Genomic DNA, 16,442 nt, shown 5'->3' with positions numbered 1-16,442 from the left:
GCTCCGTAGAGTGTCGGAGCTGGCAGCGCTGTCATGCAAAGCCCCATTCCTGGTTTTTCACCAGGATAAGGTGGTTCTGCGTCCGGTCCCGGAATTTCTCCCTAAGGTGGTATCCCCTTTTCATCTCAATCAGGATATCTCCTTACCTTCATTTTGCCCTCATCCAGTTCACCAATGTGAAAAGGATTTGCACTCGTTAGATCTGGTGAGAGCTCTCCGGCTCTACGTGTCTCGCACGGCGCCCCTGTACCGTTCAGATGCGCTCTTTGTCCTTGTCGCTGACCAGCGTAAGGGTTCGCAGGCTTCCAAGTCAACCTTGGCTCGGTGGATCAAGGAACCGATTCTTGAAGCCTACCGTTCTTCTGGGCTTCCGCTTCCTTTGGGGCTGAAAGCCCATTCTACCAGAGCCGTGGGTGCGTCCTGGGCATTGCGTCACCGGGCTACGGCTCAGCAGGTGTCAGGCAGCTACCTGGTCTAGTCTGCACACTTTCACGAAACACTATCAGGTGCATACCTGTGCTTCGGCAGACGCCAGTCTAGGTAGGCGAGTCCTTTAGGCTGCGGTTGCCCACCTGTAAGAGGGGGTCGTTTTCGGCTCTTTTTATCGAGGTATTCTTTTACCCACCCAGGGACTGCTTTTGGACGTCCCAATTGTCTGGGTCTCCCAATGGAGCGACAAAGAAGAAGAAGGGAATTTTGTTTACTTACCGTAAATTCCTTTTCTTCTAGCTCCTATTGGGAGACCCAGCACCCGCCCCTGTTCCCTTCGGGCTGTTTGTTCTTTTGTGTACACATGTTGTTCTTGTTGAATTGTTCTTTTGGTTCATGGTCTTCAGTTCTCCGAACATCCTTCGGATTGAATTTATTTTAGACCAATTTATAAGTTTCCTCCTTCCTGCTTTTGCACCAAAACTGAGGAGCCCGTGATGCACGGGAGGGTGTATAGGCAGAGGGGAGGGGTTACACTTTTTAAAGTGTAATACTTTGTGTGGCCTCCGGAGGCAGAAGCTATACACCCAATTGTCTGGGTCTCCCAATAGGAGCTAGAAGAAAAGGAATTTACGGTAAGTAAACAAAATTCCCTTCTTTTTTGTGGATTCTAGAAGTGAATGGTCTTTGCTGAAGAACAGAGGGACTTGTATGTACAGTGGCTTAGTACTTTTGTTCCCTGAAAATAAGCTGTAGCAGGAATTTTGGGCCTTCTGGAGTATCTCCTAAATATAAGCCCTACCGCGAATATAAGCTCTAGTTGTTGTTTAATAATGAAGTGTCCATGCAGCTAAAAAAGTTAAAGAATACTGCAGGACATTTAAGACACCGCCCAAAAGAGAGAAAACAGACCCTGCAATTGCACTCACCAGACCACGAATAGCTAGAGATGGCAGGTGCCGATGGTGAATGGCATCCAACACAATGATCTGCGTCGCTGTTCTGCTCACATACACGCATTGGATCCAGGATCCCTCCGCTCTCTCACAAACACATCCCATTGCAACAACATCACACACACACACACACCAGTGATACTGTACTGCTTCCGACCAGCAGGGAGACTTGTGGCGCTGTGGAACGCAAGTACCTGCGGTGGAACACATAAAGGAGAAGGCCCTCGAGTGTGTTTCTCGTGTGTTTCGTGTTTCCCCGAAAATAAGGCCTATGTAAGATAGTGTCTTATTTTTGGGGAAACACGGTAGGAAAAAGACCTTTCATGGTTATCAACTACCCCGACATTGGTTGCATTAGTATGTCTTATTTTGGAGTGCAATCACACAAATGAACTGCACCGATACATTTTGACGATTGTGCGGGCACAGGAGCTGTTACCACACGATCGCCACCAGGAACTCTGTTTAAGTGACAGCGGAGTCCCTACTATAACAGTTAGGACTGTGCCCGCACCGCCCCTGACTTTTTAGCTCTCTAAGTGCCGCAGTCAATTTCAGTATTTAGAAGGTTGAGAGTGGGAAGTGGATCACTCTGTCACATGATCGGCACCCCCTACGATGCGGTCATGGGGCCTCATGGTTGTCATGGCATTCAGATGTCAAATAATGATCTTTTGGTCTGCCAGCAGTGGTGACCTGTTTGTACATGCCAAGAGCAGGGTCTAAAAGGCGTTTTGCAGTTTAACACTGACAGATCTAATGCATTTCAATGCACATTAGATCAGTGATCAGATTAGTAAAAGTTAAAGCTCTATAGAATGTTTTAGCAAAAAAAGTTAAATATATACATACACACATAATGAACACAAAAATGAAAAAAAAAAGTAAATACATATTTATGCTGTAACAGAAATAAAGTACATATTTGAAATCACCATATCAAAAATAATCATATTTATAAAACTATCACACTAGTTAAGAAATCATTGAAAAACATGGCAAAAACTGCTTATTCATGAAACCACTCAAAAAAAGTAGAATAAAACGTTCTAAAGTCAAATGTAAATAAAATGTTATAGCTGAAAACCTGATGTTGTCACACAAAAAACAAGCCCTCACACAGCTCCATCAGCAGTAAAATGAAAAGGCTATATAATGTAATGCAAAAAGAAAAAATTCTATTGTGTAGAAGAGGCAGCACATAAATGTGGTATCGCTATCATTGAAAGAATAAAGCTGTGTTATTACATTACTTATACCAAACTTTGAACGGCAAAAAAAAAATCCTGAATTGCTGTTTTTTTTGTTCACACTGCCTCCCAAAAATTGCAGTAGAAATGGATTAAAAAAAACTTTTGGGCTAAAGCAACATTTTTGTGGAAAACATTGAAGGGTGCTGTTTTTAAAAATTGGGACGTGTTTTGACATACAAGTCACTAATACAATAAGTTTCATATATTTTGTTGGAAAAATTGCTGCTAAATTTTTAACCCCTCTACATTTTTAACAAAGAAAAAAGTTTTGAAAATGATGCTGATGTAAGGTAGATATGTGGCAAATATTGTTTATTATTTTAGTGGTATGGCTATCTGTTTTAAAAGCATAAAACATTAAAGTTCTATATTTGCAAATTTTTCAAAATGTTATCCAATTTTCAATTTTTCATTAAGAAAACCAAATCCTATTGACCTAAATTTACCACTATCATGAAGTACAATATGTAACGAAAAAACATTGTCAGAATCTTTGGGATATGTTGAAGTATTTCAGAGATATTACCACGTAGATGACACTAATCAGAATTTAAAAATTTAATGACAACCGGCTTTGGCAGTAATGGGATATTGTATAAATTACTCATGGGGGCAGTAGTCTTTCTTACCCCCATTGGGGAGGTCTCTGGGGAAACAAATTTACGACTGACTTCTGAGGTCACCTACTTCTATATGAGATTATTATTTTTGGTATCATATGATACACTTAAATCATTCACGTTATGGTGGAAGATATTGAAGAATGGGACAGTATGACATCTCAAAGGATCCCTAAGATGTCATGTATTAGGATTTCATGTTGATACCTAGCACAAGTGCCCAGATCCAGAATCTAAGGATCTATCTACTTCCAGACAGATTAATAATAATAATTACAGATTGTTTAAATATATTTTTTTAATATGATTGATTGTACAGCACAATTCGGAGTGCACAGCTCCACATCCTTATCAGTAAGGTTAGTTTCACCCCACCTATCGGCTGCCACTTGTAATTATTGGGTAATTCCACCTGAAGCTTCAAAATGCTTTGTTTACCCACTGAGAACAGTGAGGTAAATGGAGCCCGTAGTCTCCAACTTTGGACTGCATTGGCTTTCTTTTTGTCTTTTTAGCTACGTGCAATAGATAACGCTAATCTGTCAGGCTAAAAAAAATATAATAAAAGAAGCCCTTCCAGAAGAAGGCGAGATAAAGTACAAAGTTTGAGATTTTGGACTTGGTTTGCCTCACTGTACTCAATGGCTCCAATGGGGTGTTGTATGAATTTTATTTTTGGAGGCTTCAGATGACCGCTCCCAATGGAGTCTTGAAAGCAGACTGAGACCGTGGTATGAGTCTAGCAGTAAACAAGTAGCAAAATGATGTCAGAGATGATTTTAGTCTGTTGCTCAACTTTTCCAGGAGTTACTAATTGAGTGATCATCAAGCATCAGTTCTTATGAAATGTTTTAACTGAGAGACCGGCTGATCAACTGCAGAATGGCAGGAAGAAGCCAGTCGGGTGCATAATTGAACTTACCATGTCTCTCGTTATAGTCTCGACTGCTCAAACTGTTTCTCGGTCGCTTCATTGGGGGGGAAGACACTAGAACCATAGGTTAATATGATGCCACCTGGATGCTGATGCTAAGAATACAACTTATAATAAAGTTGACTTCTCCCACCAGACTAAACCTGGGCAGCTGACACCCAGCTATTCAGTGTAGCTTGGTGTCATTCGGAGGCCTACTTGAGTCTAAGTAGCAGAACTGTCTTAGTTGGGCTTCTGCTCTTTAATTCGATAGAATTGCTACTTTGTCCACAGTTTTGTGGAGCTCCTACCTCTGCATCTAGGGATGCAAGCCTTAGCAGAAGGGTACTACAAGCCGAAGTTGCTTGGGTAGTAACTTGAGGGATTTCTATTCTTTCTTCTGCAGTACTTGCATTAATTTTCCCACACAAGGGCCAGATTTAGGATGTCCCATTATTCCTGTGTTCCCCAGTGAGACAACCGAGAAATAAATATTTTTTTGTACTTTTGTAATATATTTCTTATCTTTGCCAACTACCAGCATATTTACTTACTGCCTTACTATTTCACAGCAGATGACAAGTTGGCATCGAGCTCACAGTAGTGCTGAGATTGACTTGCTTTTACTAAGCCTGCTAAGTACACAGGTTACCTTTTGTGAAAGTATAGGAAAGCGACTCATTTATAAGGCTGAGTTGATGTTCCCATAAAACAGGGTATCTTTAACGCAAGAAGATCTAAGGGGTGCTTCACACATAGCGAGATCGCTACCGAAATCGCTGCTATGGCACGTTTTTGGTGACGCAACAGTGACCTCATTAGCGATCTCGCTGTGTGTGACACTGAGCAGCGATCTGGCCCCTGCTGCGAGATCGCTGCTCATTGCACACAGCCCTGGTTCGTTTTCTTCAAAGGCGCTCTCCCGCTGTGACACACAGATCGCTGTGTGTGACAGCGAGAGAGCGACGAAATGAAGCGAGCAGGGAGCAGGAGCCGGCGTCTGGCAGCTGTGGTAAGCTGTAACCAGGGTAAACATCGGGTAACCAAGGTGGTTACCCGATATTTACCTTAGTTACCAGCCTCCGCCGCTCTTGCTGCCAGTGCCGGCTCCTGCTCTCTGCACATGTAGCTGCAGTACACATCGTGTAATTAACCCGATGTGTACTGTAGCTAGGAGAGCAAGGCGCCAGCGCTAAGCAGTGTGCGCGGCTCCCTGCTCTCTGCACATGTAGCGATGTTATGATCGCTGCTGCGTCGCTGTGTTTGACAGCTAAGCAGCGATCATAACAGCGACTTACCAGGTCGCTGTTACGTCACAGAAAATGGTGACGTAACAGCGACGTCGTTGTCGCTGTCGCTATGTGTGAAGCACCCCTAAGTGTGATACTATGCCTACCTAATGGAAAATCTTCACTCTGTCTTGACTATGACCTTTGATGGATTGAATGCTTGCCCACGCCTACTTATTTTCTTCTGTTTTCCCTAGGACTTTGGAGAAAAATAAGAAGAAAGGGAAGATCTTTTAAGACATTTGTTGACCACAATACTCTATCAGTTGCCAACTTGCCAGCACAGACATCGGTGTTTATTGGAGCCATTCAGCCACTTTTGAAACCAGTTGCATCCATAAATGTTGGATTAAACGGCATGACCTTTTTTTATTATTATTGATCTTAGTGGAAAATAAGATGCCTTGAATTGTTTGAGGTTATTTTTTTGCATACTTGGAGAACTATACACTGCAGGTATCTGCTCCCTCTCTCCTCCCTGTCTTTCTTTTAACTGATGTCTTCGTTTTAAAATCAAGAAAAAGCATTTTACTGTTGTGTACGCGTGGTCTGGTGACTGGTAGCAGGATATTCCACAATACGAGGACTCTGGCTTAACAATGAAGATAAACGCCATCTTCTAACGCGCGCACATGTAATAGAGAACTTCCATTCATACGGTTTCTTGACATTTACCTTTATTTCCTTCCTATTTTGACACTTCCATTGTTTAAGATACACATGGGAATTATAGGCTTACAGTGCACAGTTGGCTTTTCTCTTCTTTCATTTTTTTCCCCAAGAACCAAACTAATGAGTGGGGATTACCTTAAATATATGCTTTTCCATTTAATACCTTCTTTCCAGGAGACTCTACTTACTGCTTCCTTTTTGTAATAACATTTAGATATTATTTCTGAGTATGGGCCCTACTGATTTAAAGTATATCCTATTTCTTTGCAGTAGGAGTCAGTGAGTAAAACCTTTATATATTTTTATTTTTTACTTTCTGCCTCTTTAAATACTTCCCTATGTTTTGTGGTAATGCAGCAGGAATGATGCGTTTATAGGTCATTTCTAGATAAAATAACATTCTGTTCCTTCCCTATTGTGCAGTCTATTTTATGTTTTGCTAGAAATGGGAATCATGGCCTCACAAGGAGAGGAACATCACACTTTTGCATTTAGCTGTATTCCTATACTGCATTCTGTATTTTTTTTTTTGTTTGTATTGTACAAAGTCACATAATAAACAATGTTGTGATGTAATACTGCAGTACATGCTATTTCATTTTACTTTGTTTCTACAGTATTTCTGTAAAAGGATTGTGAATCTCCGTTAGGCGCCATCATGTTAGGTCCAGACTTCTATGCTGATTAACTTGTTATATATCTCTATAATGATCAAAGCTCCTAGATGGTTGGGCACTCGGTTTCTTCTAGTCCTCAGCAGATACCACAGTATCATCATCAATCTAAATGTTTCCATTGCCAAGGATGCATATTCACTTACCAATAATCAGAAGTGAGAGTTCATAGGAACGCTCGCTTCCCAATTATTGGCTAGTCTAAACACACTAGAATTCACCTGAATAAGCATAACATGTGTTCATAGGGTGAAATATGATTTTTAAACTTAGAGGTGGTTCACCCCTTTTCTTTACTGGCCACATTATTATGTTGAGAAACAATGTTTCTCTCAAATACCTTGTGTTGCCAATAGTGCATGTGAGTGGCGCTATTGTTGTCCGCTCACCCCCTGACTTGACCCCCTGGCTCTGTGACCCCTGATGTCCGGTGATGTCACGTCAACTGAGGCGGGCCGCAGTCTTCTTGAGTGACTGGGCTGTGGGCGGTGTTTCACCGCTTATCACAGCTCAGCATCTCCCTGCTCCCTCCTCCTTCACTGCAGAGCAATGCAAGCAGGAGCGACGCTGGGCTATGACAAGCGGTGAAACGCTGCCCACAGCCCAGTGACTCACGGAGACTGGGGCACACCACGATGACGTCAGGTCAACAGGACATTGACGTGACATTAGCTGACATCAGAGGTCACGAAGCCTGGGGGTAACGCGATTGAGACGATCGGTCCGCAATAGCGCCGCTCACAGGCGCTATTGGCAGCACATGGTATTAGAGAGAAACCTTGTTTCTCAACATATCGATGTGGCCAGTAATGAAAAGGGGTGAACCATCTCTTTAACATTTAGTGTTCTTGGCAGCACATCCTAAGAAAGACTTGCTATCGAGAACAATTCTATTCGCACAAAGCAATCGTTTTATTCACATGGAAGTCTGATCGTTCTGTTTAGAGGCTATTAAATGACCACATATATTTCACAGGTTGACAATTCTCAAGTAGGACTGTGGAGTTGATGGTGAGACTGGGAAGTTTATTTGGAAACTTTTGCTAGCTTATTAGAAACAGCCACAGAGTTATGAGCTAGGGACAAGGTGCAATACTAGGTATGGGAGAACCTTGCTCCTTTTCAGCTGAGATGGAAATCTAACAATTATAGATAATCCTGTAGGGAGACACTGCTGAACAATCATACTTTTGACATTATGGTTAGAAATATTATTCAGAGGGGGGGCTTTTCTGAAAGTTCACCTGAAATGATAGGTACACTTTGATAGTTAGAAACTGTTTCTTGGCAGAAAATACTACGAGACACTTTATTGATCCCGTGGGAAATTATAGTATCACAACAGCACAACTTAAAGAGTTGATAGAAGAACATTATACATTAGATTAGGTCATAGACGGTGGGTAAACTGAAAAGGAAAAGAAATAAAGAAGTAGACATTCACCTTGATGATTGAACACTGTTATTGTTGTACATTCCCATAGCAGTTGGCACAAATGATTTCCTATATTTTTCCTTCTTACACCTCAGAAGGATTAGCCAGTTACTGAAGGTGCTCTTCTGTCTCATGAATAGCTCATATAATGGATTATTATTCATAATCGCCATACACTTTTTCAGAGTTCTTCTCTCCACTACCTCCTCAAAGATTGCAGCCAACAGTGGAGCTTGCCTTCTTGATAAGCTTATTCAGCTTATTAGTATCAGAGACCCGCACACTACTACCCCAGTATATGAGTGCAAAAAAGATGGCACTTGCCACTACAGACTGGTAGAACATTTCTAACCTTTTGCTGCAAACATTAAAAGACCTCAGTTTCCTAAAGAAATACAGTTTGCTCATCCCCTTTTTGTAGACCCCCTCTGAGTGGCATCTCCAGACCAGTTTGCTATACAAGTGGACCCAGAAATATTTGTAACTCTCCACCTGCTCCACCTCCTGACCAGCAATAGTGATCGGTAAACATTCCATCTTTCTCCTGCTATAGTTGGCGACCAACTCCTTAGTTTCTTAACATTTAGTTGCAGATAGTAACCATGGCACCAATCCACAAAATTCGACACCACCCTTCTATATTCCTCATCACCCTGGTCCCCCCTAATACATCCGACTACCACGGAGCCATCAGAGAATTTTTGAAGGTGGCAAAAATCAGATTTAAACCGAAAGTCTGATGTATACAGTGTGAATAGAAAGGGCGCTAGCACCGTTCCCTGATTAAAACCTACACTGCTCAATAATCTGCTAGACACAACTGCTCCCATCTGTACAAACTGTGGCCGATCTGATAGGCAGTCAGTTATCTAATTTCTCATCCCCTCCTCCACCTTCATATCAGTCATCTTTCTTCGGCGCTCCATTGGGAGACCCAGACGATTGGTGTATAGCACTGCCTCCGGAGGCCACACAAAGCAATTACACTAAAAAGTGTAAGGCCCCTCCCCTTCTGGCTATACACCCCCAGTGGGATCACTGGCTCACCAGTTTTCTGCTTTGTGCGAAGGAGGTCAGACATCCACGCATAGCTCCACTGTTTAGTCAGCAGTAGCTGCTGACTCTATCGGATGGAAGAAAAGAGGGCCCATATAGGGCCCCCAGCATGCTCCCTTCTCACCCCACTTGCGGTTTGTAAGGTTGAGGTACCCATTGCGGGTACGGAGGCTGGAGCCCACATGCTGCTTTCCTTCCCCATCCCCCTGAGGGGCTCTGTGGAAGTGGGATCTTACCGGCCCCCAAACCCTGAGGCCGAGCTCCATCCACAGACCCAGAGACCCTGCTGGAGGAGCTGAGTACAGTCAGGGACAAGGCCCTGCAACGTTCAGGTACTCTGTGTCCCCGCACAGACAGGCCACGCACACTCCAGGCTTGCTGGGTGTGCTAGTGCGCCGGGGGCACTAGCGCTACGTGCTTGGGTTAGAGTCACTGCAGCTTAGCTGAGTGATTTTATGTCTTGGGAACTACCGCGCCGGCCGCTCCGGGAGCGGCGGCGCCGCTGGGACTTGTAGTGCGCCGGGGACTCGCGCTGCCCGCGCTTTTACGGCGGCAGCGCTCATAAATCTAGTCCCCGGCTTTTGCGGCCTAGCTCTGCTTCGTTCCCGCCCCCACCCTGTCAATCAGGGAAAGGGAGAGACGCTGTTCTATAGCCAGCGCCGAGGGCTGGAGTCTTATTTACATACTCCAGCCCTCTCACTGGGCACAGTGGGGACGCAAGTTTCCCGCTCTTGGTCTCAACACGCCCAGGGCCCGCCCCTCTCCACAGGACGCCGGCAGCCATTCCTGCATGCAGTCTGGCTGGAGAACGGACACAGGCTCTGGGGGACTCAGACAAGGGACTCTGGCGACCACACACCCGCGTTTATGCGGGCGGTAAGCTGCACATAAGTGCTGGCCCCACTAGTGCCACAGTGTTATTTGGTGCATTTTTTCCCTGTACCATATATATTTATATTGCACTGTACAGTCGCTTCTTGGCTTATACCCTCATTGCTCTGAGGAGACAACAACATGTCATCCGCAAAACGCTAGGGTGCCAAGGCACAGGCGGTACGCACTGCTTGTGCCGCATGTGGGGCTAATCTACCGGCAGGTTCCAATGACCCCCATTGTGTGCAATGTTCGGTCCCTGTGCCACTTCGTCAGCCAGAGTCTATGGTAGTAGTGGCCCAGGCAGAGACGCCTGTGAACCCTGCCCCGGTGACGGGGACAGAATTTGCAGTTTTTGCTGATAAGATGTCTGTGACTATGACAAAAATCCTGGAAACCTTGCAGTCCAGGCCAGTTTCTCAGACCATGGACACTGCTGTGTCTATGCTCCCCGGTCCCCCTCAGTTGGAACTAATCCGTACTTCAAGGGGGTCCCAGGCATCACAGGCTGAAGACTCTGACTCGGATGACAGTCCCAGGCAGCCTAAGCGGGCTCGCTGGGAAAGACCCTCGCCGTCATCACACTGGTCAGGGTCTCAGCGAGACGAGGCTCTGTATGAGGAGACAGAGGTGGGTGATCAGGAATCTAATCCTGACACCGCTCTCAATCTAGATACCCCTGATGGTGACGCTATGGTAAATGACCTTATAGCGGCCATCAATAGACTGTTGGATATTTCTCCCCCAGCCCCTTCAGCAGAGGAGGCAGCTGCACAGCAGGAGAAGTTCCATTTCCGGTATCCTAAGCGTAAATTGAGTACTTTTCTGGACCACTCTGACTTCAGAGATTCAGTCCAGAAACATCATGCTTATCCAGATAAACGTTTCTCCAAACGTCTTAAGGATACACGTTATCCCTTTCCCCCTGACGTGGTCAAACGCTGGACCCAGTGTCCAAAGGTGGACCCCCCAATCTCCAGGCTTGCGGCTAGATCCATAGTTGCAGTGGAAGATGGGGCTTCACTTAAAGATGCCAATGACAGACAGATGGACCTTTGGTTAAAGTCTGTCTATGAAGCTATCGGCGCGTCGTTTGCTCCAGCATTCGCGGCCGTGTGGGCACTCCAAGCTATTTCAGCTGGCCTGGCACAGGTGGACTCTATCATACGTCCAGCAGTGTCGCGAGTAGCGTCCCTAACCTCGCAAATGTCTGCGTTTGCGACTTACGCTATCAACGCTGTCCTGGACTCTACGAGCCGTACCTCAATGGCGTCTGCCAACTCTGTGGTTTTGCGCAGAGCCTTGTGGTTAAAGGAATGGAAAGCAGATTCTGCTTCCAAGAAATGTTTAACCAGCTTGCCACTATCTAGAGACAGACTGTTTGGTGAGCAATTGGCTGAGATCATTAAACAGTCCAAGGGTAAGGACTCCTCCTTACCCCAGCCCAGATCGAGCAAACCTCAACAGAGGAAGTGGCAGTCGAGGTTTCGGTCCTTTCGAGGCTCCAGCAAGACCCAATTCTCCTCGTCCAAAGGGACTCAGAAGGAGCAAAGGAGCTCAGATTCCTGGCGGGCTCATTCACGCCCCAAGAAAACAACCGGAGGAACCGCTTCCAAGGCGGCTGCCTCATGACTTTCGGCCTCATCCCTCCGCATCCTCGGTCGGTGGCAGGCTCTCCCGCTTTTGCGACATTTGGCTGCCACAGGTCAAAGACCGGTGGGTAGCAGACATTTTGTCTCACGGGTACAGGATAGAATTCAGTTCTCATCCTCCGCCTCGGTTCTTCAGAACCTCCCCACATCCCGACCGAGCAAATGCCCTTCTGCAGGCGGTGTGCTCACTAAGAGCAGAAGGAGTGGTGATCCCTGTTCCTCTGCAGGAACAAGGGCAAGGTTTTTACTCCAATCTCTTCGTGGTTCCAAAAAAGGACGGCTCGTTCCGTCCTGTTCTGGACCTAAAGCTGCTCAACAAGCATGTGAACGCCAGGCGGTTCCGGATGGAATCCCTCCGCTCTGTCATTGCCTCAATGTCTCAAGGAGATTTCCTTGCATCAATAGACATCAAAGATGCTTATCTCCACGTGCCGATTGCTACAGAGCACCAACGTTTTCTACGTTTCGTGATAGGAGACGACCATCTCCAGTTCGTAGCTCTGCCATTTGGTCTGGCGACAGCCCCACGGGTTTTCACCAAGGTCATGGCGGCAGTGGTAGCAGTCTTGCATTCTCAGGGACACTCGGTGATCCCTTACTTGGACGATCTACTTGTCAAAGCACCCTCTCAAGAGGCATGCCAACACAGCCTGAATGTTGCGCTGGAGACTCTCCAGACTTTCGGGTGGATCATCAACTTTTCAAAGTCAAACCTGGCACCGACTCAATCACTAACGTATCTTGGCATGGAGTTTCATACTCTCTCAGCGATAGTGAAGCTTCCGCTGGACAAGCAGCGGTCTCTACAGACAGGGGTGCAGTCTCTCCTTCAGGGTCAGTCGCACCCCTTAAGGCGCCTCATGCACTTCCTAGGGAAGATGGTGGCAGCAATGGAGGCAGTCCCGTTCGCGCAGTTTCATCTGCGTCCACTTCAATGGGACATTCTCCACCAATGGGACGGGAAGACAACTTCCCTAGACAGGAAAGTCTCCCTTTCTCAGACGGCCAAGGATTCTCTGCTATGGTGGCTTCTTCCCACCTCATTATCGCAGGGAAGATCATTCCTGCCCCCATCCTGGGCAGTGGTCACGACAGACGCGAGTCTGTCAGGGTGGGGAGCAGTTTTTCTCCACCACAGGGCTCAAGGGACGTGGACTCAGCAGGCAGACGCCTTAGTGCAAGATTGGTCGCAGTTCCGGCTCCCTTATGTGTTTCCACCTCTGGCACTCTTGCCCAGAGTGTTACGCAAGATCAGATCCGATTGCGGCCGCGTCATACTCGTCGCCCCAGACTGGCCGAGGAGGTCGTGGTACCCGGATCTGTGGCATCTCACGGTCGGCCAACCGTGGGCACTACCAGACCGTCCAGACTTACTGTCCCAAGGGCTGTTTTTCCATCGGAATTCTGCGGCCCTGAACCTGACTGTGTGGCCATTGAGTCCTGGATCCTAGCGTCTTCAGGATTATCCCAAGGGGTCGTGGCCACCATGAGACAGGCTAGGAAGTCCACTTCTGCTAAGATCTACCACAGAACGTGGAAGATTTTCTTATCCTGGTGCTCTGCACAAGGAGTATCTCCCTGGCCATTCGCGTTACCTGTCTTTCTTTCCTTCCTGCAATCTGGGTTGGAAAAGGGCTTGTCGCTCGGCTCCCTTAAAGGGCAAGTCTCGGCACTATCCGTGTTTTTTCAGAAGCGTCTAGCACGACTTTCTCAGGTGCGCACGTTCCTGCAGGGGGTTTGTCATATCGTACCTCCGTACAGGCGGCCGTTAGATCCGTGGGATCTAAACAAGGTCCTTGTTGCTCTCCAGAAGCCGCCCTTCGAGCCTCTGAGGGATGTGTCACTTTCTCGACTCTCACAGAAAGTGGCCTTTCTGGTAGCGGTCACGTCTCTTCGGAGAGTGTCCGAACTAGCAGCGCTGTCATCCAAGGCTCCTTTCCTGGTGTTCCACCAGGACAAGGTAGTGCTGCGCCCCATTCAGGAGTTTCTCCCTAAGGTGGTATCCTCTTTTCATCTTAATCAGGATATCTCCTTGCCTTCCTTTTATCCGCATGCAGTTCATCGGTATGAAAAGGATTTACATTTGTTGGATCTGGTGAGAGCACTCAGAATCTACATTTCCCGCACGGCGCCCCTGCGCCGCTCGGATGCACTCTTTGTCCTTGTCGCTGGTAAGCGCAAAGGGTCGCAGGCTTCCAAAGCCACCCTGGCTCGATGGATCAAAGAACCAATTCTTGAAGCCTACCGTTCTGCTGGGCTTCCGGTTCCATCAGGGCTGAAGGCCCATTCTACCAGAGCCGTGGGTGCGTCCTGGGCATTACGACACCAGGCTACGGCTCAACAGGTGTGCCAGGCAGCTACCTGGTCGAGTCTGCACACTTTCACCAAACATTATCAGGTGCATACCTATGCTTCGGCGGACGCCAGCCTAGGTAGAAGAGTCCTGCAGGCGGCAGTTGCCTCCCCGTAGGGGAGGGCTGTCTTTGCAGCTCTAGCATGAGGTATTTCTTTACCCACCCAGGGACAGCTTTTGGACGTCCCAATCGTCTGGGTCTCCCAATGGAGCGCCGAAGAAGAAGGGAATTTTGTTACTTACCGTAAATTCCTTTTCTTCTAGCTCCTATTGGGAGACCCAGCACCCGCCCTGTTGTCCTTCGGGATTTTTGGGTTGTTTTTCGGGTACACATGTTGTTCATGTTGAATGGTTTTCAGTTCTCCGACGTTACTTCGGAGTGAATTTGTTTAAACCAGTTATTGGCTTTCCTCCTTCTTGCTTTTGCACTAAAACTGGTGAGCCAGTGATCCCACTGGGGGTGTATAGCCAGAAGGGGAGGGGCCTTACACTTTTTAGTGTAATTGCTTTGTGTGGCCTCCGGAGGCAGTGCTATACACCAATCGTCTGGGTCTCCCAATAGGAGCTAGAAGAAAAGGAATTTACGGTAAGTAACAAAATTCCCTTCTTTTGTGTAGTAAGAGTGGCTGCAGGATGTTAAATGCACTCGAGAAATCAAAGAACCTCACTCGTACAGTGGTTCCGTCATTCTCCAAAAATGAATGTACAGTATGTAACAGAGAATAGCATCGTCCACCCCCAACCTATGCCGGTAAGCAAACTGTAGGGGATCAATAAAAGCCCTCGGACTCAAATGAGCAAGCACTAATCTTTCCAAGGCCTTCATAACATGAGATGTTAAGGCTACAGGACAATAGCCATTTAGGGATACAGGAGAAGTACCGTATTTTTCGGACTATAAGACGCACCTGACCATAAGACGCACCCTGGTTTTAGAGGAGGAAAATCAAATTTTAGCCAAAAAATGTGGTCATGACACACTGTTATGGGGCGAGGATCTGCTGCTGACACTGTTATGGGGGAAATGTCCCCAAATTCTCTACTAAGGTACCCCATTCTGGTAACTATCCTCCTGCCTTGTATATGATCCTGCTCATATACCCCCATCCATCCTGCTCATATACCAGCAGCCTGCTCATATACCCCCATCCATCCTGCTATATACCCCCATCCATCCTGCTCATATATCCCCATCCATCCTGCTCATATACCCCCATCCTGCTCATAAAATACCCCCATCCTGGTATATGGCCTGTATCCTATGGCACAGAAAAAAAAATAAACGTTTATACTCGCCCTTCCTCACTCCCTGCAGCACCGATCATCTTCCTCTGTCTCAGCTGCAGCGCCGCTGTGTGGAGCCGTCACCGTTGTCTACAGCATCGCGATGTCTTCCTGTCTGTGTCGGTCAGCTGATCTGTGTGGACACTAGCTGCGCGCACAGTGATGACGTCATCGCTGTGCTCACCGCTCTCTCCACAGATCACCTGACCGGCACAGAGAGGAAGACATCGCGATGCTGCAGGGGGACGGCTCCTCACACGGTGGCGGGTGAGTACACTGATTCACTGCACCCCGCGCTGATAATGATGCACGGAGGGCAGTGAATACAGCCGCACATGATCACTCCAGGCTGTAGTTGCCAGGGGTGATCATGCGGGCCGGCTGTTAATTATGCGCGCACCCCCCACTTATCCCCCCGCCCATCACCCCACCCACCTGCCAGCACTGGATTCAGCGCTGAGAGATGATGGGCATGCATATGTAATGAGTGGGCCCACGTGGTCACGGCAGGTGCTGCTACAGCCTGCTCGTGCCCCCGATGACCCGCTCCACCGCAGCACCCTCATTCCCCGCAGCCACATTCAGACCATAAGACGCTCCCCCCACTTTCCCCCAACATTTGGGGGAAAAAAAGTGCGTCTTATGGTCCGAAAAATACGGTAGTCTTGGGTCCCGGAACCAGACAGGAAGTTTTCCATAACACTGGTACCCTCTGTGTTTGTAGACTCCCGTTAAATAGGTGTGTAAAGACCGTACACAGCTGGTCTGCACACACCTTAAGGACATGTGGACTGAGTCCATCTGGCCCTGTAGCTTTACCAATGTTAAGTGTCTTAAACTGCCTCCTCAGTTTATTTTGTAGCTGTACATTACTGTCTGTCACGGTGTCCGTATATGTATCCATCTCCATGTATGCATGAAGAATGTCAGAACTTGGACAATGCCCAAACTAACCGCAACTGAAGTAGAAATGCGGCCATGTT

The 16,442-nt window shown here is 47.0% G+C and overlaps 1 protein-coding gene across 2 annotated transcripts in view; it reads left to right on the top strand.

Annotated features, from left to right (window-relative positions):
- Window positions 1–6,708, top strand: part of SEPTIN7 (septin 7) — a 108,269-nt gene extending 101,561 nt beyond the window's left edge. For both annotated transcript variants that reach the window (XM_075315134.1, XM_075315133.1), the window contains one exon: window positions 5,658–6,708. In XM_075315134.1, coding sequence (XP_075171249.1) covers window positions 5,658–5,697 — 40 coding nt within the window. In that variant the 3' untranslated portion in view covers window positions 5,698–6,708. The remainder of the gene's footprint in view (window positions 1–5,657) is intronic.
- The last annotated feature ends 9,734 nt before the right edge of the window (window positions 6,709–16,442 follow it).

This window comes from Anomaloglossus baeobatrachus, chromosome 6 (genome assembly GCF_048569485.1).
Source record: "Anomaloglossus baeobatrachus isolate aAnoBae1 chromosome 6, aAnoBae1.hap1, whole genome shotgun sequence".
In the NCBI taxonomy this organism is placed as follows: domain Eukaryota; kingdom Metazoa; phylum Chordata; class Amphibia; order Anura; family Aromobatidae; genus Anomaloglossus; species Anomaloglossus baeobatrachus.
The sequence above is the reverse complement of the archived record's forward strand: the minus strand, read 5'-3'. Positions and strand labels throughout refer to the sequence as shown.